Below are 20,204 nucleotides of genomic sequence, written 5' to 3' on the forward strand. Positions count from 1 at the left end.
AAATGCAATATAAGCAACGTTCCATTCATTCCAATTTTCATTGCCTAAGGAAGCGCAATAAAGTCATAGAGATCATATGTTTTCCTATTCGTACACTCTTGACAGAGTGGTCGTGGTCATGCATCAGTCGGATCCTGCGATACCGATGCTCTCGCGATGCGACGCCATGTGGCACGATGTTTCGCAGAGTGAGAGCAATCATTTATGTTGGAGTGAGTCACAGATTTTATGAGGTCGGTCCATCGTGTTGGAGATCATATGTAGTAAACGCTATATTAATTTTGCGGCCTAACTTAAAACTTAATGCTTAATGGTCAAACGAGGTATTACATTTGGAATTGAAAAAAAAAACAGAGTTTACGTCGATATACGATAAATGGCGGTGTTTTGGTTCCCAAGGGATCTCCTTCCTCCCGACGCACAGCTTTCTCTCAACGAAGGCTCTCTGTAGCTACTCCTGTTTATTTTCTCTATCAATGACGCCTCCAGGCCATTGTAGACACATTTAACCCTCTACCCTGTGATGTGATGACACAATCTATTGCTCGAGGAAGAACAAATCCTTAATCGCGAAGAAAATTCGTTATAAAGTGATACAATACAAAAGCCGTCATTGTTTACCCCGTATAAGCGTCTAAAGCGGCCCGCGTCAACAGGAACTCCATTTAAAATACATATAATCCCTTGTTTATTACATTTCCGACACTGGAAATGATCCTCTTACATCTACAAAAATGTCATACTTTAACACTAGTGGTATATATACGTCGTCGCCATGATCGAATATTCTCGAATAGCGTAATATATCTTCAAAAGATATAGTCAAACAGTTAATTTTTTTTTTATTTCTATATGCTAATCTAGCAGTTGAAGAACTCTTGAACAGTTTTGACATTTTCATCAATTGTGAGAAACTTAAATTATCGTCAAGTGCTTAATTTATTATTAACAATTGACAAGAAAAGGAAAGATGCTTTTTACTCTTGAAATGTAATCTAAAAATACCTCACATGTATTATTACAATACATTTCATAAAAGCTGCTCACGGCGCTGAACCTGGGAGGTCTTCGTAATACTTACAAAGAGCAGTGCTTTGCTGAATCTACCACAGGATCAGAATCGGGACCCATTGAGAAGATCCGGTGAGAAACTCAGTGGGTTGTGTTTATGGGAATACACACCAAGAAGCAATGTTTAAATATTTTGTAAGGAAACTCATTCGAATACGAAGAAAAAATGACATACTACCCTAATATTCCATTAATGTAATTGTAGGACACAGCCGTTAATAGATGGCCTTTTAAGTCAGCGTATTTGTTGTCTTTTTTACGAGAATATCCACTTATTACTCCTCCATAATGAGATAGACTATTAAGATACACAGAAATAAGTTAAAAAGTGTCATTAATATGTGCTTACTCGAATTAGTCAATAGTGAAATATATTTTTTATGTACAATAATGTAATTAATACCTTGTTGTAATCAAGGGATCACATCGGATCGCACCAGGCCACTGATTCCTTCGAGCATGTGACAATGTTATATCAGTGCTAAAATGTAGATTAGGATCTCTTTATAACACGTGTGCGGGTTTTATTGTCTAATCAGGATTTTAATCCAGAATATCTTTTGTAGTTTTTTTTTCTTGTATTTTACTAGTACTATTGATTGACACATTACTTTTATCTGTCATCATCACTAGTGCAGCCAACTAAAATTCTAATTAGATTCTTAATTCGAAAACCTTAATTGCGCTCTAATGCTTATTTTATTATACCTATAAACTGTATCGGTTGTCTTTACATAGGAAAAATTGAACACGTGAAACATTTAAGTTCATAATAGACAATGATTATTACTGTTGAATGTTCAAAATTTGAAAGTATTATTTCGTGATATTTTAATGCTATCCCTAAATTTTCATGTCTATTATTCGTGAATCAGTGTAGTGAAATTTACTATTATCTCAATTTACAGAACATTTAATGTAAGTATGTTATTAGGTGTTCATTTAGTTTTGGAAAAAAAGGAATGAAACATCCTAGAGATTTGACTTTAAAACTATTTGTAAACCCGTCACATGCGACGAAGGGCTCGACGAGTATATTAACCCTCAGACACAGCCCACAGTTTCTCGCCGGATCTTCTCAGTGGGTCGCGTTTCCGATCCGGTGGTAGATTCTGCGAATCACGGCTCTTGGTAGGGTTCGTGTTAGGAACGTCGTCAGGTTTGAGCTCCGTGAGCTCACCTACTAGTTAAGGTTACGCTGATATCTCAAGGCTCTCAGCTTAGGTAGGAAAAAAATAAAAAGTTTGTAAACCTAATTAAATCTTGTAAAATTTACCGTTTCTAATTTTATTTAAAAACAATGAATATTTTTTTTATAAATCTAAAAATATTATTTATTTTCTAGAATAATCTGCTTCGAAACGGTAACGTATAACGTTCGCTCGAAAGCGTAGCCCTCGACCGTCCTGGGTCGACGACCCCACGCCCTTCAATCGTTACTTTTTAGTCTTTTACCTCTATACTTCATGTTAGATCACTTTAGTTGATCAGACTTTTGTTCTTTTTTGCGATACCTTCATTTCACCAAAATATTTTATTTAATTCGGACTTTTGTCTTTTGCGCTGTTTGTTTGTTGTGATGTCGGAGATCACAAAATAGTTTCTCTTGTGTCGGAGATCATAATGATCACAGGTCGCTGAACCAGTGTTTATATTGAAAATAAGTAAATCGAAAAAAGATGAATGTGAGATAAAATGTACTTTCAGACCATCTTTTTTAATTTAGGTTCGATTATATTAAATGATTTATTTGGATAACATTAAAATCACTTTTTTTTATTCTATACTTTATTTTCTATCAAATGTGAATAGTGTAAATGTCAAATAAGAAATACATAGATGAAACTTCAGATATAACTTATGTGTTCTGTCTTTTGTTTTACCTAATTTAATAATAAATTTATATAGGGGTAGTTGTAAATAATAGGCAGGAGTAATTCTTACAATTTGTTTTATTTAATTCGACAACCTGTCATTATATTAACAAACAAATGACTGAGCACGCTCACATACGCACATACAATACACACAAACACACCACGACCGGCGCTGCATTGTATTATAAATTACACTTATATAGTCTTAAATTATGTTAATTTTCAGTCTATTGCGCTCTCCTCGTTCGGCGCCGGCCACGCACGCACACGTCCTACACGAATTATCACATATAATATATTAAAACGATCTGCGAACGATTACTATTATCTAGTTTATTTAATTTAAAGTAGGTCGGGGTGGGGTGGCGGAGACTCGCGGCTCCGCGGGCCGGCCTCACGCCTCTAACATCTGCGGCATGTACGAACGAGGCGGCGACGGCGACTTCTTGGAGAGGTTCAGCGGCGCGTCCGTCACGTCCACCTGCAGCGCCAGCACTGGCGGCGGAGCCGGAGACGCACCGCGGTAGCAGGTCAGCAGCCCTCCAGTTCGCAGCGGACATCCTTCCACACTAGAACCAGCTTCATTTCGCCGCATGTACTGCTGGATCATATCGGTACGTTTCAATTGTTCAGGAGTCATCCTCGGCCCCTCCATTAAGCTTTTAGCGAGCACCGAATGCGTGGATGACAGAGAAATGCGCGGTGGTCGCGGCGAATGAGCCGGATGAGCCGGACTGGCCGGGTGCGGGTGCAGCGGCTGTGGCGACGGCGTCGGCTGCACTGGACGAGCCTCTGCTTCTCCGGTGTCGCGCCTCATAGCGCGGAATTTCTTGTGTGGTTTGTAGGTTTCATCCATCAATGTAGAAGTTCCGCCGTACAAAGGTGGAGCCTGAAGCACACGTTTGAGCACGGGCATGTCATCGGCGGGCGCGGTGGGTCGTCTGTCCTCGGTGTGCTCTTCTAAGGACGACCTCGGACTAGAACAACCCGACCCGGGTCCGATTATCCTCTCGTGTTTCTCATTGCCAGATTCAATACCCGAATCAGTCGGGGAATCCAACTTCCGATACCGGGGAGGAGGGCGGACGGGCGTCACGGTGAGTCCGTTGTGAGCCAGATGTGCGACACCGAGAGCTTCTTCATCGACAGAGCCCCGAGAGTCAAGTCGCCGGCGACCGGCCAACGTTGCTGCCAGTAAAGGAGTGCCACAGTCACTCGGCACCTCCCCGGACTCGCTGCTGGATACAGACCCGATGGGGCTACGAGCTGATTCCTCCACTACGGAATCGGCCCAGGAAACACCTTCTTCTTCATTCCACATTTGTTGACGCAATAACTCCTTATGTTCCGTTCGGAAAACAACAAGTTTTTCTGTATGAAGCGTGCTTAAAGTGCGTAAATCAGGTAATGTATCCATTAATTCTCTTAAAAACCCAGGTCTCTCTGGCCTGTTCTGTGCAATGACAGTTTGCAAACACGCCTTCAGTCGCGAATGCATTCTTTCCACTAGCTCTATGTTTCGCAGGCCAGGCCGATCCGGAGTGATGAGGACTATAGCACAGAAAAGTCCTATTTCCGCGTCCGTCAAATTCATGGAATTCATACGTTCCGCAAACTTGAAAGTAGAATCAACGAGAAACCTTGCATTGGCACCGCTCTGGATGGAGTCTCTCTTCATCAGTTGCCCATTGAGACAGATGATACTATTAAGAGGAGCGTCAAACATACAGATGAGTCGCACGAACAATGCATCGAACAGACCACTTTTGAGCAGCGTGAATTTGTCATCTTGGGTCAGCAGCTGGAAGCCAGGGATGAGGCCGGCAAAGTCAATCACGCCACGTATTACATGGGCGAAACGTTGCGAAAATTCCTTTTCAGATTGCAGCTCTGGCGCCGGGTTTAGTGGGCAAGCCTAAAACAAATAGAAACGCTTTGTTATTTTTTGTTCGTGCTTTTATTATTTGACAAAATATACGATTCGTATTCTTTTTGTGGATGCGTTATTCTTGATACTTACCAGAGTAGGCTGCGAGTAGGTGGGACAGTCACGAGCTCTGGCTCGCATGGAAGCGACGCGATCACGCGTGAACTCACACGTGTCGAGATGAGCGCGCACCACTCGCGCCAGCAACCGAGGAGCGTCATCAAGTTCAGCGGCAGCTGCTTGCTCGTGTGCACGAGACGACGACGACTGTTGCATCGCTGCGAGGATACGCGCTTTCTCGCGTTTGGGTACACGACCGAATCGCACAGCTGCAACAATAGATAGTGTCACTTTAGCATAAATCTCACAATACTCTTATACTACAAAGAAGAGGACGTTTTAAAAATCAATTGATCGGTGCGTTGATCGCGGCCGAGACTAATAAAGGGGATGTTGCGCAAGGTCGCGACTAAACATACATCGGGCTGCAGCTGTCGTTTAGCATGCGTGCATACAGGCACAAAGCGAGCCATGTGCACGCGCAGCTGACGCCGCGAGAACAGAGGTCATCGGCCGTCGTGTCAGCAGGGAGCTACCCCTGTCTGATGCCTTTATACAACGGAGCGAGGTTTACTGAACGCGTCGCGATTCGGTGAACTAGTTCGAATGACGAATGACAATGCCCGAGGTCATACTGAAAAGTGTGACGACTTTCTCGTATTAGGTGCAGCACGGATCGAAAAGTAACATGCGCCCGTAACAGGCCCGCCGCTTGCGCTGTTCGTGCCCGAGGCTCGGTGAAAGTGTTTATGCGCACAGCTCACGGTTGAAAACGAAAGCAGAGAGCGAGCGCCCTCTCGCCATTTCTCTTAACTTTCGCTGCTCAATGTGGGCCGCACCAGATGCGTGATCCCATTGTTTCTCGTCGATCATTGTACTTCCCCTTTTATTCGCAACTTTACAATACACAATTGCATTTGTAGACTAAAACAATAGACCTGGTTCTCAAAAGTTTTTCAAAATTATACCAATAGGCTAATGTAATCCATTTAGGCTTTTTTCTCTCGCTGATTACGTCTCTTCCAAATTCAAGTTTAAAAAATACTTATTATTATAATAATACTATTTATTAAGTACCAATTTGTATATTATTAATATCGCTATCAGTATATGTATAAAGCATTAATAAATTTATTTATTCGTTGTTAACTTTTATTGATATTGTTCTTCCTATTTTTCATATTCGATAATGGCGGAATTGGCTGTCATATTATTACTTACTACATTTCATTTAAATAATTTTTTTTAAGAAAATCATTTATTATTAATCAATGATTTAATCCGATCAAATAAATTTGATTCTCAATAACACTCAAAGCTATTCATAAATTCGTAGACGAGTTAAATCTAGATCGTATCTTTCGTATAGTTTGTTCTAGTTCTGGTAGCACTAGACGTTTCGATAAAAAATATTTATGACTTTTAAATGTAATAAAATAAATTTAAATGTTTTATTTGTTATTCACGTTGTAATTTGTTTTTAGCATTACTAAATAAAATAGATACATACGTGCATTGTGATATTTCACAACACCATTGAGGATCCCTTTGAGAATTGGTAAATCTTCACCCATGTTTGGTATAATTATGATTACTAATAAAAATTAAGTTCACAGCCAATGGCCACTAATAATGGTAACTGTAATTCTGACTATATTAATTGAAGCACTAGGCAAAATGTCACATGTCACTTAAGATATTGTTTTAAATCACACTAACACTGTAATCCGTGAATAATAGAGTTGCAATCCAATGTGAGCGAATGTCAGCACCGCGGTGTAGTTAGCGGCGAACACCAGAGCGATCACTGTGAGAGAGTCTCGCGTTCTCGACTCGAACTGGTGAACGACTTAATAACATAGCGCTAGCAATGAGGGCTGACGACCGGTGCGCGGTCCGGACTCCCTCGCACTGCGCCGCGGCGCGCGCCTCGCCAACCTTGAACTTGACGCGGGGACCGAGAGCGGGGGGAACCGTCAATAAACTCCACGCAGGCCCCTGCCCCCACCAAGCACGCGCGCCGCCTACCAGATCTCTCAACCTTGCCGATATATGACGTGACACGCCAATTTTATTAGTCGCTTTTCAGGTTGAGCCATCTGGTTTCCTAATTAAAGTTTACATTTATCTCGAATTGTTCATTTCCTAGTTCCCGGAGCTCAAGGATTTTGCACGTTCGCATAATAAAATTTTATTGTACGTTACATTTTTTTTTATTTTTTTTATTTAGTTTTCATTATCATTTAACCGCAGAAGGAAACAAAGATGCTAAGTTAATTCGTAGCAGGGCTACGAAACCGCTACGAGGTCTGAACTTATTATACATAAGTATGTATACAATGTTTACGGTGGAACAATCAATTCAAATCATAGATGAAAACTAATTCATGATCACACATTTTCATTGTTTTTTTTTAACCCCTTTCCAAGACCTCTTACTGCGATAAGTAATTTCCCACGTCTATAGAACAGTTACAGTTAAGCAGTTCCAAAGGACTACCGAAGTTTTGAAACACTGCACAGCGCCATCTGTTGTCGGATAGCGGTACTAACAAGCTAAGATTTGCACCTCATCGTGAATGACGTGAGATATAAATTAATTTATGAATAAAATATTCTATGCTGCATTTTTTGTTTTAAATCATCACAAAAAAAAAACTGCTGATTCTGCTGATTTTTTTTCGTTTTTAATAGCAAAAATATTTTTACTGTTACTAAAACATAATATCCTGAAGAACTCTACTAAAAATCATTAAAAACAAAAATAAAAACGTAGAGAATTGTTGCTCTGCTACACCATTAACGGTTAACATGTCTTATGACATTGCCCATAATTTTGCAAATTATTGAAGACTTACATTTTATTACTGTATCTCTGATTTCTGATTTTTGCATCGCGCTTTAAATTAAGTACGCGACTGTTGTGCGATATCAACGTGATATTTTATCAACATGACATCTTGATTGTAACGACAAGAAAGTTGCTTGGGGTCAATCAACTGCATTACGAAAGTGAAAACATAAATTTCACTCTCGAGCTTACGAAATGCGCCTTTCTCTGCTTTCACCGCGTGCGGTGGCGAGGCTGGCGTGTGTCGCAACGCGCGGACGTCGACCTGCTTAGAGCGCGCTCACCCGGCTTGCATAACCGACCTCCCACACAGCACGCCCTCCCCGCGGGCCCTCTGCACTCGCCACAAGAAATAGGATCTGCACACGCGCGTACCGTGGCCCACTTGGCGGGCTGGCTCGCCGTGCAAACGACCTTCCCTCGCTAATTGTGTATGGATATGCAGCAATCTAATGTGTATGCGCGCAACGCTTACTAAACCCTAGACGACTTTTAAAAATATATGTCTTAAATATTATTTTTTTGTAATCCTTATAATGAAATATTATTTGTTTATTTATGGTTTTTGTAAATACACAGTCATATTGGTTTGAATTGAAACTGATAAATTGATAAAATACGAAAGTTTTAAAAGGGTTATCAGAGACATTGGTGTCATATATTTCGTTATAAAAATATTTCATTATAAAATTACAATTTTAAAACTATAATTTTTTTATCAATCTGATATGAACAGGAAAAAATGTATGTGTAACTCACCATCTCTGCTCATTCCGACGGCGATGCATTTTTTCAGTCGGCAATACTGGCACCGATTCCTGTTAATCCTGAGGATACTACACTGCTGGTTCTTCGTGCAGGGCCGGTATTGTATCTTCTGTTGTATAGATCGCCGGAAGAAGCCCTGCGGGTCACAGCTACATTTAGTAGAGTCTCTTTCGACGTCGGAGCTGTCGTCGCTCGAGCAGCCCGAGTCACTGGACTCGCGGCGAGCCTCCAGCATGCTCACTAGCACCGAGTGCCGCTCGCGCAACTCAGCGCCACACGACATGGTTCGCACCATTCACTACACTCGTCACTGACACCACCACTCTCCTCGCTACTGATCACGTCTTTGAGAGCTGTCCCACGCACTATACCGACACGAGTGACGGCTGAGAGCGGACTGCGCGCGCTGCGTCGCGCACCGCAGTTACCCGCGCGACCTACTTGCCGGCCGCCGACCCAACCGAGAAAGTGAGAGTGCCCCCTAGCCCCGCGTGCTCGCCCCTTTGCGCTCCTAACGGTCCACGCCGCTCTAGAATGCGCTGCTGCCGCTGCACCGGTGCGCCGGATATAGGCCGGGCGCATCCCGGCGGCGTCGCGGCGCACGGTCGTTCACCCCGGGTCGTCGACCGCTCGATTGCACAACCGCTGTCCCTCCCCTCGCGCCCTCCTGCGCCCGGGAGCTAGGGCACGAGCCCGCTCAGTTCGTCGACCGGCTTTACGCCCAGTGACGTGAGGCATGCGTCATGGCCTACCTCAATGCGCGCGCGCGCTTCTAGGGGCTGAATTGATCTAATTAATTCATTGTAATCTACTCGGTCACTAGTAAGTTTCTCGTAAGTACTAAATACCTAATTATGTCTTAGCCCTACTGAAGTTTTCAAACAGCATGATGAACTGTTGATGAATGAATTTGCAAACAAATTGGACCTACCTATCAATTTGTATCCTATATTCAAGTTTTTCTAAAGCACCGCGTTGTATCGTTACGTTAGACAGAAGGCTGTAGTTACGGTGTTACAGTATACAATAGTGCGCGGCACAGAGCGGAGAGGGACGCGAACGTTCGGGTCAGTGGCCCAATTTCGCGTTGCCATCGATCCATTGTGCGCTGTGCGAGTGGCCCATAATTGGTCGCAGCGCGGGCACTGACCGGCCAAGCGGTCGATGACCTCCGCAAAAACAAAACCTTTCTCGTTTGTACCTCAGGTTGTCGTATACGAACTTAAAACTTCAACTGTTTTTAAAGCTCAATACATAGTGCCTATAAAATTCTAGAATCAAACCACCGAAACGCTCATACTCCATAAAATAATATATATTTTATTTATAGTAGCCGTAATCTTCATAGTTCAACGACACCAATAATTAACACGGTGACTTTCTTTCGGATTGTAAAAAATATACATATTCTATTTGTTCCCGACGGACGCAGAATTCTTACAAACACGTTAAGTAGTACAACAAAATTTAGGTCATTCCGATAATGTGATGAGTCAACTACCTACATTTATTGATAAATAAGATTTTTTTATCATATAATTAAGGAGAACAATAGATTAGCTAAGAGCTAGTGATATAGTCGAAGAGTTATTATGTAAGTGTGTTATTTATTGATTGCACGGACGAGAACATTGCACGGAGGCGGGTAATAAATAATGACGCACTATATTACCGTTTTCGGGTTTTTATTCTCAGCTGACAAATCCGTGCTATGAGTTTTCGGCCTAGAATGAATGAGTAATAAAGAGAATTAAAAGGAACACGCAAAGAGCTGTTAAGTGGGTCGTGCTTGTTCGAAATCTAGACTTTTCGACGTAGCCTCGTTTCTAACCCAGCCCCCGATATCAACAAAGTCTTTTTGGATAACGTCATTTTGCTTCCTTCGAGCTTTTATGGTTTTATAAGTGTTCTCGATTAATTCTTCTAACACCATGAAACAAGACAGATCGTTTTCGAGAATCTCCACGAGAATTAAATGTTTTATTCATTCGTAGAACATATTGCATCGGGTGAGTTTCAATTTGGATGGCGGGATAGCTATCGTAGGACATGATTGGGATGTACTGTCTATAGACTCCGGTGTCCACTGGATGGCCGGTGAACCGTGAGCTTGTATAGCCAGTTAAGATTTAAAAAAAAAAGAATTGTGTTGTAATTGATGTTTTATTTACTATTAATTCTGTAACGTTGACCTAAATTTTTTTTTATTGCTTAGAGGGTTGAACGAGCTCACGACCCGCCTGGTGTTGAGTGGTTACCGGAGCCCATAGACATCTATAACGTAAATGCCGCCACTCACTTTGCGACATGAATTCTAAGGCCTCAGTTTTAACAGTACAACGATTGCCTCACCTTTCAAACCGAAACACATTCGCACGGCAGATAGGCAGGGTATCTACCCGTGCGGACTCAGAAGACGTTTTACCACCAGTAAATTAATTAAGTAATAATTGCAGAATACTATAATTAAAATTACTTTTACGGTTTGAACACGCGTTTTTTTATTGTCGTCTTATTATTTGTAACGTTTGGAATTATTTACCTACCGATTTTTTTTGTTTAATAAAAAAGAAAAAATACTTAACTACCATTTTCTTTCGGTTTGTCCACTTATCTTTCAGCTTAGAGAAGAGCTAGTTCACTCTCGGATACCTGCTGATCGTTGAGCGTATTGTAAATCAAAACGGAACTATTCGTATTATCGTTGGACTTGCGCTTGTGTGTTCGTCGTAATTTGCGAGTGCTGTAGAGGATGGAAGGTTCGCGAACACCGCGTTCGTCGGTCGGCAACGGTTAACGGTCCCGCGGCCAACGACACCGGCTTCGCGGCCGAACCTCATGTAAACAAGCTGACGCATCACCTCGCTGCACCGGACTCTTTAGGCGGAGACGTCCTTTCGGAAACCGGGAAAAAGACGTGCAGACGAGAAAACCCGTTACCTGTTTTTTGATATGAGATATCGTCTTTTCGCATTAAAAGTTTACAATTTGCAAAAGTATTCGAAATTGAGTTAATATGTGGAATCATTTGGTATCACCAATATTTTTCTCATAAATACTGTCAAAAGAGCGTAGTTTAGTTTTATTTTATTTTTTTTAGTTTACCTATATTTTGCCTACAAAATTAATACATAAATTTATCTTACTTTAAAAGACAGATAATGTAACTGGTAAAAAGTAAAAAATAGATGTTGCAAAGATGATTAATATTAAAAATATCACATGTTAAGCCTTTAAAGCATTCTCCTGTAAAATTAGTAAGTTTTGAGATTATAATATAATTTTAATGCGAGAGGACGATATGTGTGTTCGTAATGTTTTCCTCGATTTTCGCGAGTCGCATACGTAATTAATTACATTTTAAGAATTAATTTAGCGTTTATTTATTTATGTTGATCATAAAGTTATAGCGATGCTCCGAGTGCTTTATGGTTTTCGTTGCGGCGGTCGTCCGTGATGATTATTCCGTGAAATAGTTTTAATTTTGTTTTTTTTTTTATATTTTTAGTCGTAATAGTGTTTTCCTTGTAAGTTCGTCGATTCTGTGGAAGCGGCCGGTTGGCCCCGCTTCGGCTAGCAGTCCGTTACGTGGTCGCAGATGTTCGTTCGATAACGCGCCTAAGCCTCTGATTCATACGGAATCCTGATTCATTTCCTGGTCACGTGTCGCTATTTTATTTTTAGAACGAACGTGTAAGCCTTAGAACGTAATTTGTAATCGTTCGATGTTCGCATGCAACGCTTGTGCGTTAGAATTCTTAATCAATGAATGAGCTAACAATTATAATTAGGTAATTTCCTTTGTGCAGTTTGCTTTACGTATGAATAATGACGCTTTACGTTGAGTGGCTTCTACTAGGAATTTATTTTATAAAATTTAATAATACACAATGAATGTAAAAATGTAATAGATTAGTAAAATCACAAGAGTAAGTAATTACTTACTCAGCATACTGAAAGTTGTTATGTAAAAATTAATGGTGTTTGTATAATTAAGCCTGTTAAACAAAGTTTTTATGAATTTAAATCGTTGAGTACTTTTATATTCAAAATGTCAGAAGTTAATTATATTTTGAAAAGTTTCAATAAATTTATAAAGATTTAACTAATTGTTGGCACTGTTTGAGTGTTACGATGATTGAGTATCGTTTTTTAAGATTCTCTTTATTTTATACACATTTTACAAGTATTTATTTTATAAAAATATTTGTTACATAATGTATCATAGGTTTCATCAATATCAAACTCATTTAATTTCACGTTAACATTAAACTCGAAACAAAAAGTTGAAGCATGCACATACATACATACGAGCAACCAAGAATTTTAATTTAACTTTAATAACTATCAGTCGAATCAAGTTCAGCGGGCGCGCGTGAAGAGGAAATCACAAAGGCTATAGCCGAGTCAGCGTGCGATGTTCTCAATAAATATGACCGCACAGGGATCAACGAACTTTTAAGCTGACAGTTCAAAAATAATGTAGGTTACGTTCACGTTGCGCGTACATTCTGTGCCCGTAAAAGTTGTTTACGGCGAGGAGAGGTGACGGGCGCGGCGGTTAGCGAGCCGAGGTCGTTGGCCGCGCGCCCTGCACTCTACAATTTGTGTCGAAAAAATAAGCGACCCACAACACAACGTGCGGAAATCGTAATATGTCGGTCACTCAGAACAAAGAACTTTTCGGACTGTGTTGTCGTGGCAACACGAGATTCAACGTTGTCTGGCAATTGTTGCTGATAATACTGGCAGGTATTGAAACATTTGAAGGGTACGGAAATTCCAATGAGTATGATTGAGATTTTGACGTAATGTGCTACTATGGTGGCCGCCATTAAAGCTAAGTGTTCTCGTCTAGCAATCAAATGAATTATAACTCGCCCTACAGCGATAATGTTAAATTGAATATTAATTAACCCGTGCTGTTTATAAATATTAGCAGAACATCGGAATCTCAATTGAACATAAAAGAACAAAAATACTTTTGTTTGCTGTTAACAAACTGTTCTCTAAAAGCTATCGCTGATAAAAAAATAGTTTTTAATTTTCGTTATTCTTATTTTTTTAGAAAGCAGTATAGCTTCCAAGCTTTTTGGATGTAAATGCTCACACTCGCTCATGATCGTCAAAAATACATTGTCTAAAGAAAAATCAAATAATTTTGTGTTTTTTATGTAAATGCCAAATAGAAGTAGTATACTGATCAACGTACCATCGGAAATTATATAAACAATTAACCGCGTTTTAGTTACCTTTAATAATCAAATCCTTCCCTAAATACCTAATTAATTAGAAGACGCCGTAATAGAATAGAGTTCGTTGACTCCGCTGCGTACGGTCGAATGCCCCGCGTCTCGTATTCGGCCTGTAAACTACGAGCGCGGTCTATCATTCATTCATGTAGCTTTATGTTTGTAGCCACGCATGTGTTAGCGGCAGCACTTTAGTATTTCTTCACGACCAGCGCCACCTAGTGCTGGATAGCTGAACTACGCAAGCGAGTTTCATAATCATAACAACAGCTGGCGTTATAGACTGTTTTTGTTTTTTTTTTGTTGCGCGCCAACATGTTACTTTCGATTTGTATGATTTATTTTGTAATTTTTTTTTAATTCTAAAATGCAACCGTTCATAATAATTGTAATTTTTGATTAACTGAAGTCATCTGATAATACAGAATATAAATATCGAGTTAATACGTAGAGTTCGTTGTCAAATTTCTTGGCGCTACTGAATAATGCATCAAATATCCTTGTACGTAGCGATGGACTGGACGCTGGCATTATGCGAAACTGACAGTGTGTAAGCCTCATTAAACCCAGACTATTAACAAGTTCATGAAAACGACCTTTGCTCGTAAGTCTGACTACATCGCGATACGTTAATACAGTCCCGATATAATTGAAGTAACGTATTAAATTTCTGGGAGGGTTGTTCGTTAAATCATAGGAATACGTATAAAATCCGACTAATGGATACATACTGCTCTTTAAAGTTTAAGAAATATTGCTTTCGCGGCTTCATAGTTGTTGTACTCTCAGCAAATTATTATTACAGTATGGTCAGAGAGATATTAAAGAGAAGAAGAGGAAGGCAGAGATCCTTGGAAAAACTACCGAAATAAACCGAGCCGGTTTTATATTCTAATAAAGAAATTATGATAAAATTCCTTTCTTTTTTTTTTCATGTCCATATTCTACTTCTCCGAATTCGAAATGAATTCTTCGCTAGTAAAAATAAATTCAAATACCATTTATAGCGAATATATTATTATGTCTAGTAGTTTAAAATGACACTATATTTGATATAAAATGCATTAAAATGTACCGTTTCGACACCAGACTCGGAGATGGGTCTCTGACTAAAACATTCGTATGTTCTTTTTTTAAATCTTGACGTTGTTTTTTTGTTTTTTCATTTTTAAAACAACGAAGTATTTGACGTTGAAATCCGACAAACAATAGAAAAAGCGACGCTACAACACAAGTTGTTAGTCGTTATATAAGGATCGAAGAAATATGTAGTACGTGCATATTGTGTCACAATGCCTTTTAATTCAGGAAGCCAGGGCACGTGTGTTCTAATAATTTCAAAACAGCACTTCCGTCTGCAGAATATGCAGTTCTTGTTTTTTTTTTAATACTGTATCTTAATAAATCATTTTATTTATTTATTGCATGATTCGTATAATCCCTGTTAAAACAGCGTATCCCTGCCGTGTGATCGTTTTCGAACAGGTATTATTAATCGAAGCGGTAGGGGCTGACCGCGCGGCGTCATGGTCGCTCCGCCAAGGACTACAGGTACCGCAGAACCGAAATTCATTTTCTGTGTTCACACGACGGTTTTTTTTTGTTTTTTTTTTTTTTGTTCTTACGATTTTAACAGGGTCGATGTGAAATCTGTTCTACTCTATAAGTAAATAAGGTCAGCTGGTCGAGCTTTGTTCGATGAATGCACGGAGATTGTCTTCCGTGTGTCGCGGCCTTGCTGCTGGCACTGCAATACCAGGTACAACATCACGAATATCGAGTCTACAGTAAGCGATCACACAGAGTACCCGATTGTCGCATGCAGACTTCCTAGAACACAGATTACACCCGCATCTTTTCTAGACAATATAATTTACGATTAATGTAAATTGTTATTTAAGAACACTGACTATTATAGTAATAACCGAGGGTATTGAGTGGTGGTGACGTGACGATGCATTAAGAAACATTATAGAGAAAAATATTAAAAAAATATATAATAATAAATAAAGGTATGTTATTCACCTTGCAGCCCTCGCAGGAGTGGACGCCGTAGTGGAACCCACTGGCCTTGTCGCCACAGACGCGGCACAGAACCGTGGTACCGTCAAATTCTGCAACAAAATAAAATACGCTAGTTAGTTAACTGTTTATTTGCATCGACATGGTTTAATGGGTTGTAAAGGCGAAGTTAGCGCGCGCCAAACATCCTGGGCTGTTAACGGCGGCGATCGTGTGTGTACCAAACATTATGTGCGGTACACGTGACCGCCGATACCGTCCTTATCTTGACCTTGTACGAAACAAACCGATCGCGCAAAAAAAATATGGCCGACGAAGATTTGTTTACATCCACTTCTGCTAGGATTTTATTTCTGAGAAAAAAATAAAAAAATGGAACATTCTGTTTTAGTGTAACTAGTGCACACGTGACAAGTGAACACTTTTAATTAACAAAATTCGACCTTAATAACTGCCTCCTCACGATTCATATTATTTATTTCATTAATAGTTTCGGTTGAGAAACGGAGGAGAAAATAGTACTCAACTGTTTTGTCTTTACTTATTTATACGTATATAGATACGTTTACACAGATCATAGAAACAAGTATGATCTGTGTACGTTTAGTTATGGTTATTCATTATTTACTCCAAAAAATAATAATTGAATGCGGCACTAATGCCAAACTATGTTTATATACATAAGGTAGAATGTATTTAGTAATCGTTAGGCTAGGTCAGCTGCTAAATCACATCATTTTACTGCACAGAATTAAAAGTATGAGATCGAATTATGATTGTTTTAAATTATGAGATCTAATAAACATTAATTGTTTTAAACTAAGTTATTATGTATGGAGCTGTTAGCTAGGGAACATTTGTTGCTTTAATTACGTCCATGTTCTATCAAAAACTAAAGAGTTGCTAATGAAATACGTGACGCAACAGCGTTATGTTGTATGCGTCAAGGTGACACTGAATAGCTATTTTAGAAAGTGCCGAGTCTCTCCACTTACAAGTTAGGCAAAGTCATTGACCGCTTCGCAAGTGACGAGAACAGAATTTTATTATTATTACGTTAACATTTGTTTTCGACTAACAAAACAATAATGACGTACCTATTGAAAGATATTTGTTATCGAATACACATATTATATTATGAAATGATTAGTGCATCGGACGATATCGTTTGACAACAAAAATGAGAGACGTAATTGTTAAATCGATTTGGTTTGTAGGTCAGTAATAGGTTCCTGCGGCGACAACAGGTGCCCGCGTTGTGATAGAATCGTTTTACGGACTATTCGGCTCGCCAAGGAAACTGGTTCGGGTGGCGTCCCCGGCAACTCTCGCTTTCCTCGTCCAGTCGTTTGTTTATTTGTTAAGGGAGCTAACTCACCGGGCGATAGGAGGGAACTTTCTATTTCTGGCGAGCACCACTCGCTCGGGTCGACGATCGAAGCAGTCGCTTTCTACAGCGTTACTTTCTTTTCCAGTGGCGGTATGTGATGGCCCTCGAATGTGTACGGTCTCATCTCGGGCGACGCTTTCGTGTGCGTGAACGCTGACGCGACGCGAAGGCGGGGAGCACAATGGAACAGGGAAAGCGACGTAACTAGTGCAGTTGCAATAGAAACAGTGGCGTGCAATCATTTCTCCTCGTGTGATGCAACACGCGCGTTTTTCTGAGCTGCGTTCGGTGTGAGAGTCGCTCGTTAGTTACGTCAATTAAATGGCGAGGAAAGTGAGCGAGAAAGTCTCGTCGACGTAACGCGACGGCGTCGGTCGACCGCGCCGAGAACCAGCCCGATGGAAACGCGCGTTCGGGATCTGTGTCACGGTGATCATTGTTTGTAAATAGTCAACCCGCGAAAACGTCTACCATCACGTTCGACGTGAAGCTTCCTCATCGGGAACACGTATTTTCTGTATAAACGCAAATGCAATTGTAAAAACTCAAGGCTAAATGTATACGGTTTTAATTTTGTATACATTTGACTATCACGTATTTAATGATTTTGAATGATACACCATTATTGGTGCTGTGTAGTTTTCGGCGCATCCACCGCTTCGACTGCACGCAAGAACGCGAGACGCACGTTGGAGTGAACAAACTCATGTAGTGCGGGCATTGAGAGAAAAGTAAAAGTGGTGTAGTGAGACAGCAAGCAGATGCGGCCACGTGGAACCCGTTCTCCGCATTCAACTAGTAGTGGATGTTTACATTGTTATTTTCTTACACTGTTACGCAATTTCCATTGCTAACGCGTTAAAAAAAAAGTAAACAGCGACGTGTTAACTTCTATGAGAGTTAACGGTATTAAAATTATTTGAATTATAGTACGTGAATCGATGAGCATCATTAAGGATCGATGTTGAATCGATAAGGACTCCCTGTAGTTTCGCTTCATATGAAAGTTTGGACGGCGTATTGTGCAGTTATTTCACGGGGTTCATTACGTATTTGCACAATGCTGTTAATCGTTTGAGGAGAAGCCCTTTCGCACGGTAATGTTCAACTATCCATCAATCAAGTATTCGTTCTGCAACGGCTTTATCTTTCACGTACAAATTAAATTTATTTTGTAAGCTATGTGCTACGTACCCTTTAATCGCTATGAACTCTTTTACTTAGATCATTAATCATTTCAATAATAAATTATTGATCGTGGATACAAATGATTAAAAAAAAAAACATTGCAGTGAAAGCTTCTTTTTACTTCCATATTTTTTTAATAATCCAAAGATTTTGGAATTAAAGAAAAAAATAACTTCTGAAGAGCATATTTACTGAATCATATTTCATTTATACGCCACTAGATATTTTATATAAATGATAAACATGGTCATATAACGACAGAAAAAAAAAGTTAATTTAATTAAATAGTTGTACTAATTTTAGTGGGACAAGAAAATGGATATCGTAGAATTTTTTTTTTTTTTACGAAAAAAATATTTGCAATATTTTTCATGCAATTCCATGCTCTGACTGTAATGGATAGTACACAATAGGGGAGGAAATTTGAGGTCGTTGAAATCTTTACCTATATGCAATTCAGGTTCACGTTCCTTGTGCATCGAACTCATCAAAGAGTGGTCGACGGACGTAGGCACATCGTAGCGCCCGTAGCTACTATCCGGAGACATCACTAGAGTATTTTTAACAACAATGCTCGATGCTATATATTAGTCCTCCCCCGCACTGCACTGCACGTACACCACATGAAAGCCCGCTGACATATATCGTCCTGTGCGCTGATCACTGAATATAGCACAGGAGTGCATGAGCCGAAGCGCGCCGGCACGTCACAAGGGATGAAGGTCGCTTGTCTCGCAACACTGCCACTGCACGAGCCGCGTGCGTCTCACTCAAGCTCGACCGACGGACTGAGCGGATTGTCGTGCGCGCTCTTGCTCGTAGCCGCGGGAATAACGCCTTAAGAGTGAAAGTCTGCAAAAAGATCAGCTCTTCGTGCGATACAATCGCTTGGTAAACGAAGTCGAGCACGTCAAACGAATTTCGTCTCTACGGACCGTCGAAACTCAGCGCTGTGCGCTTCGAAGCGAGGATCAGCGCGTTTCAAACTCCGGTCTCCGAGGTCATTGCCGCGCTGTATGCGAGCCAATCAGGAGCATACGCAGACGTACACGGCGAGCGATTGGAGGAGGACTGATGACTCCGTTCCCCGCGGCCCGCGAGCTCCCGAGAGTTCGAAGACCCGAACCTTGCGGCTCACCGCGGCCAAGGTCGCGCGAGAGCGGCACCGACTGAGAGTCCGCCCGAGCGTTCGAGTGGGACGTAGCCCACTGCCGGTTGCGTCACACCACGAAAATATTTTTGGTGATGGAACGCGAGTGAACTTGAACACGAAATCAAGCCGACGGATGGCGAGCACGGTGTAGGTCGCCGCGTGACGGACTGACCCGCTGCCGTCCCGGCCCGCTTGCCTGTTTCCCTCCTAGCACATACATACTTCCGGAACTCATTCATTATCCCTTCAAACATACAATTATGAACTTTATTGTCTATTTATTCCTTAATAGTTACTAAGTATGTACTGTGAGTCTTTTAACAACATTTAAATTAAAAAAAAGAAAACATTACCCATCGTTCTTACAATCGAATAATAAAGCCTGATTGTCTTGATGTAACCACGGCCTATTTTAAAGATTAGTATTATGGGCAATACTTCTGCGAACAACCTAATTCAATGACGCCGTTCATAATAACACATAATGTAACTTCGCATATTACGTCGTTACTTACCTACTTGTTATTGATAAACAAGTTTCTTTAACAATAGGTACACAAACACGATTTTATATAACATCATCACCTCGAATCGTGTCTCGGTACAGTCTACTCACTGCATAGGTATCGTAGAGCGTATTGTTGC

General features: G+C 40.5%; 1 protein-coding gene across 5 annotated transcripts in view; it reads right to left on the reverse strand.

Annotated features, from left to right (window-relative positions):
• Positions 1–3,005: 3,005 nt before the first annotated feature.
• The window catches only part of Eip75B (Ecdysone-induced protein 75B), a 123,448-nt gene continuing 106,249 nt past the window's right edge, over positions 3,006–20,204 (reverse strand). For 3 of the 5 annotated variants that reach the window (XM_028171537.2, XM_028171539.2, XM_089730347.1), the window contains exons 2-5: positions 15,832–15,920; positions 8,546–8,690; positions 4,969–5,204; positions 3,006–4,863 (exon numbers count right to left, since the gene is read on the reverse strand). In XM_028171537.2, coding sequence (XP_028027338.2) covers positions 3,343–4,863; positions 4,969–5,204; positions 8,546–8,690; positions 15,832–15,920 — 1,991 coding nt within the window. In that variant the 3' untranslated portion in view covers positions 3,006–3,342. Of the gene's footprint in view, positions 4,864–4,968; positions 5,205–6,445; positions 6,864–8,545; positions 8,691–15,831; positions 15,921–18,851; positions 19,361–20,204 lie in introns of those variants that run through there. The other 2 variants (XM_028171538.2, XM_028171540.2) reach the window with 2 other exon arrangements.

This window comes from Bombyx mandarina, chromosome 10 (genome assembly GCF_030267445.1).
Source record: "Bombyx mandarina strain Sakado chromosome 10, ASM3026744v2".
NCBI classification, from domain to species: domain Eukaryota; kingdom Metazoa; phylum Arthropoda; class Insecta; order Lepidoptera; family Bombycidae; genus Bombyx; species Bombyx mandarina.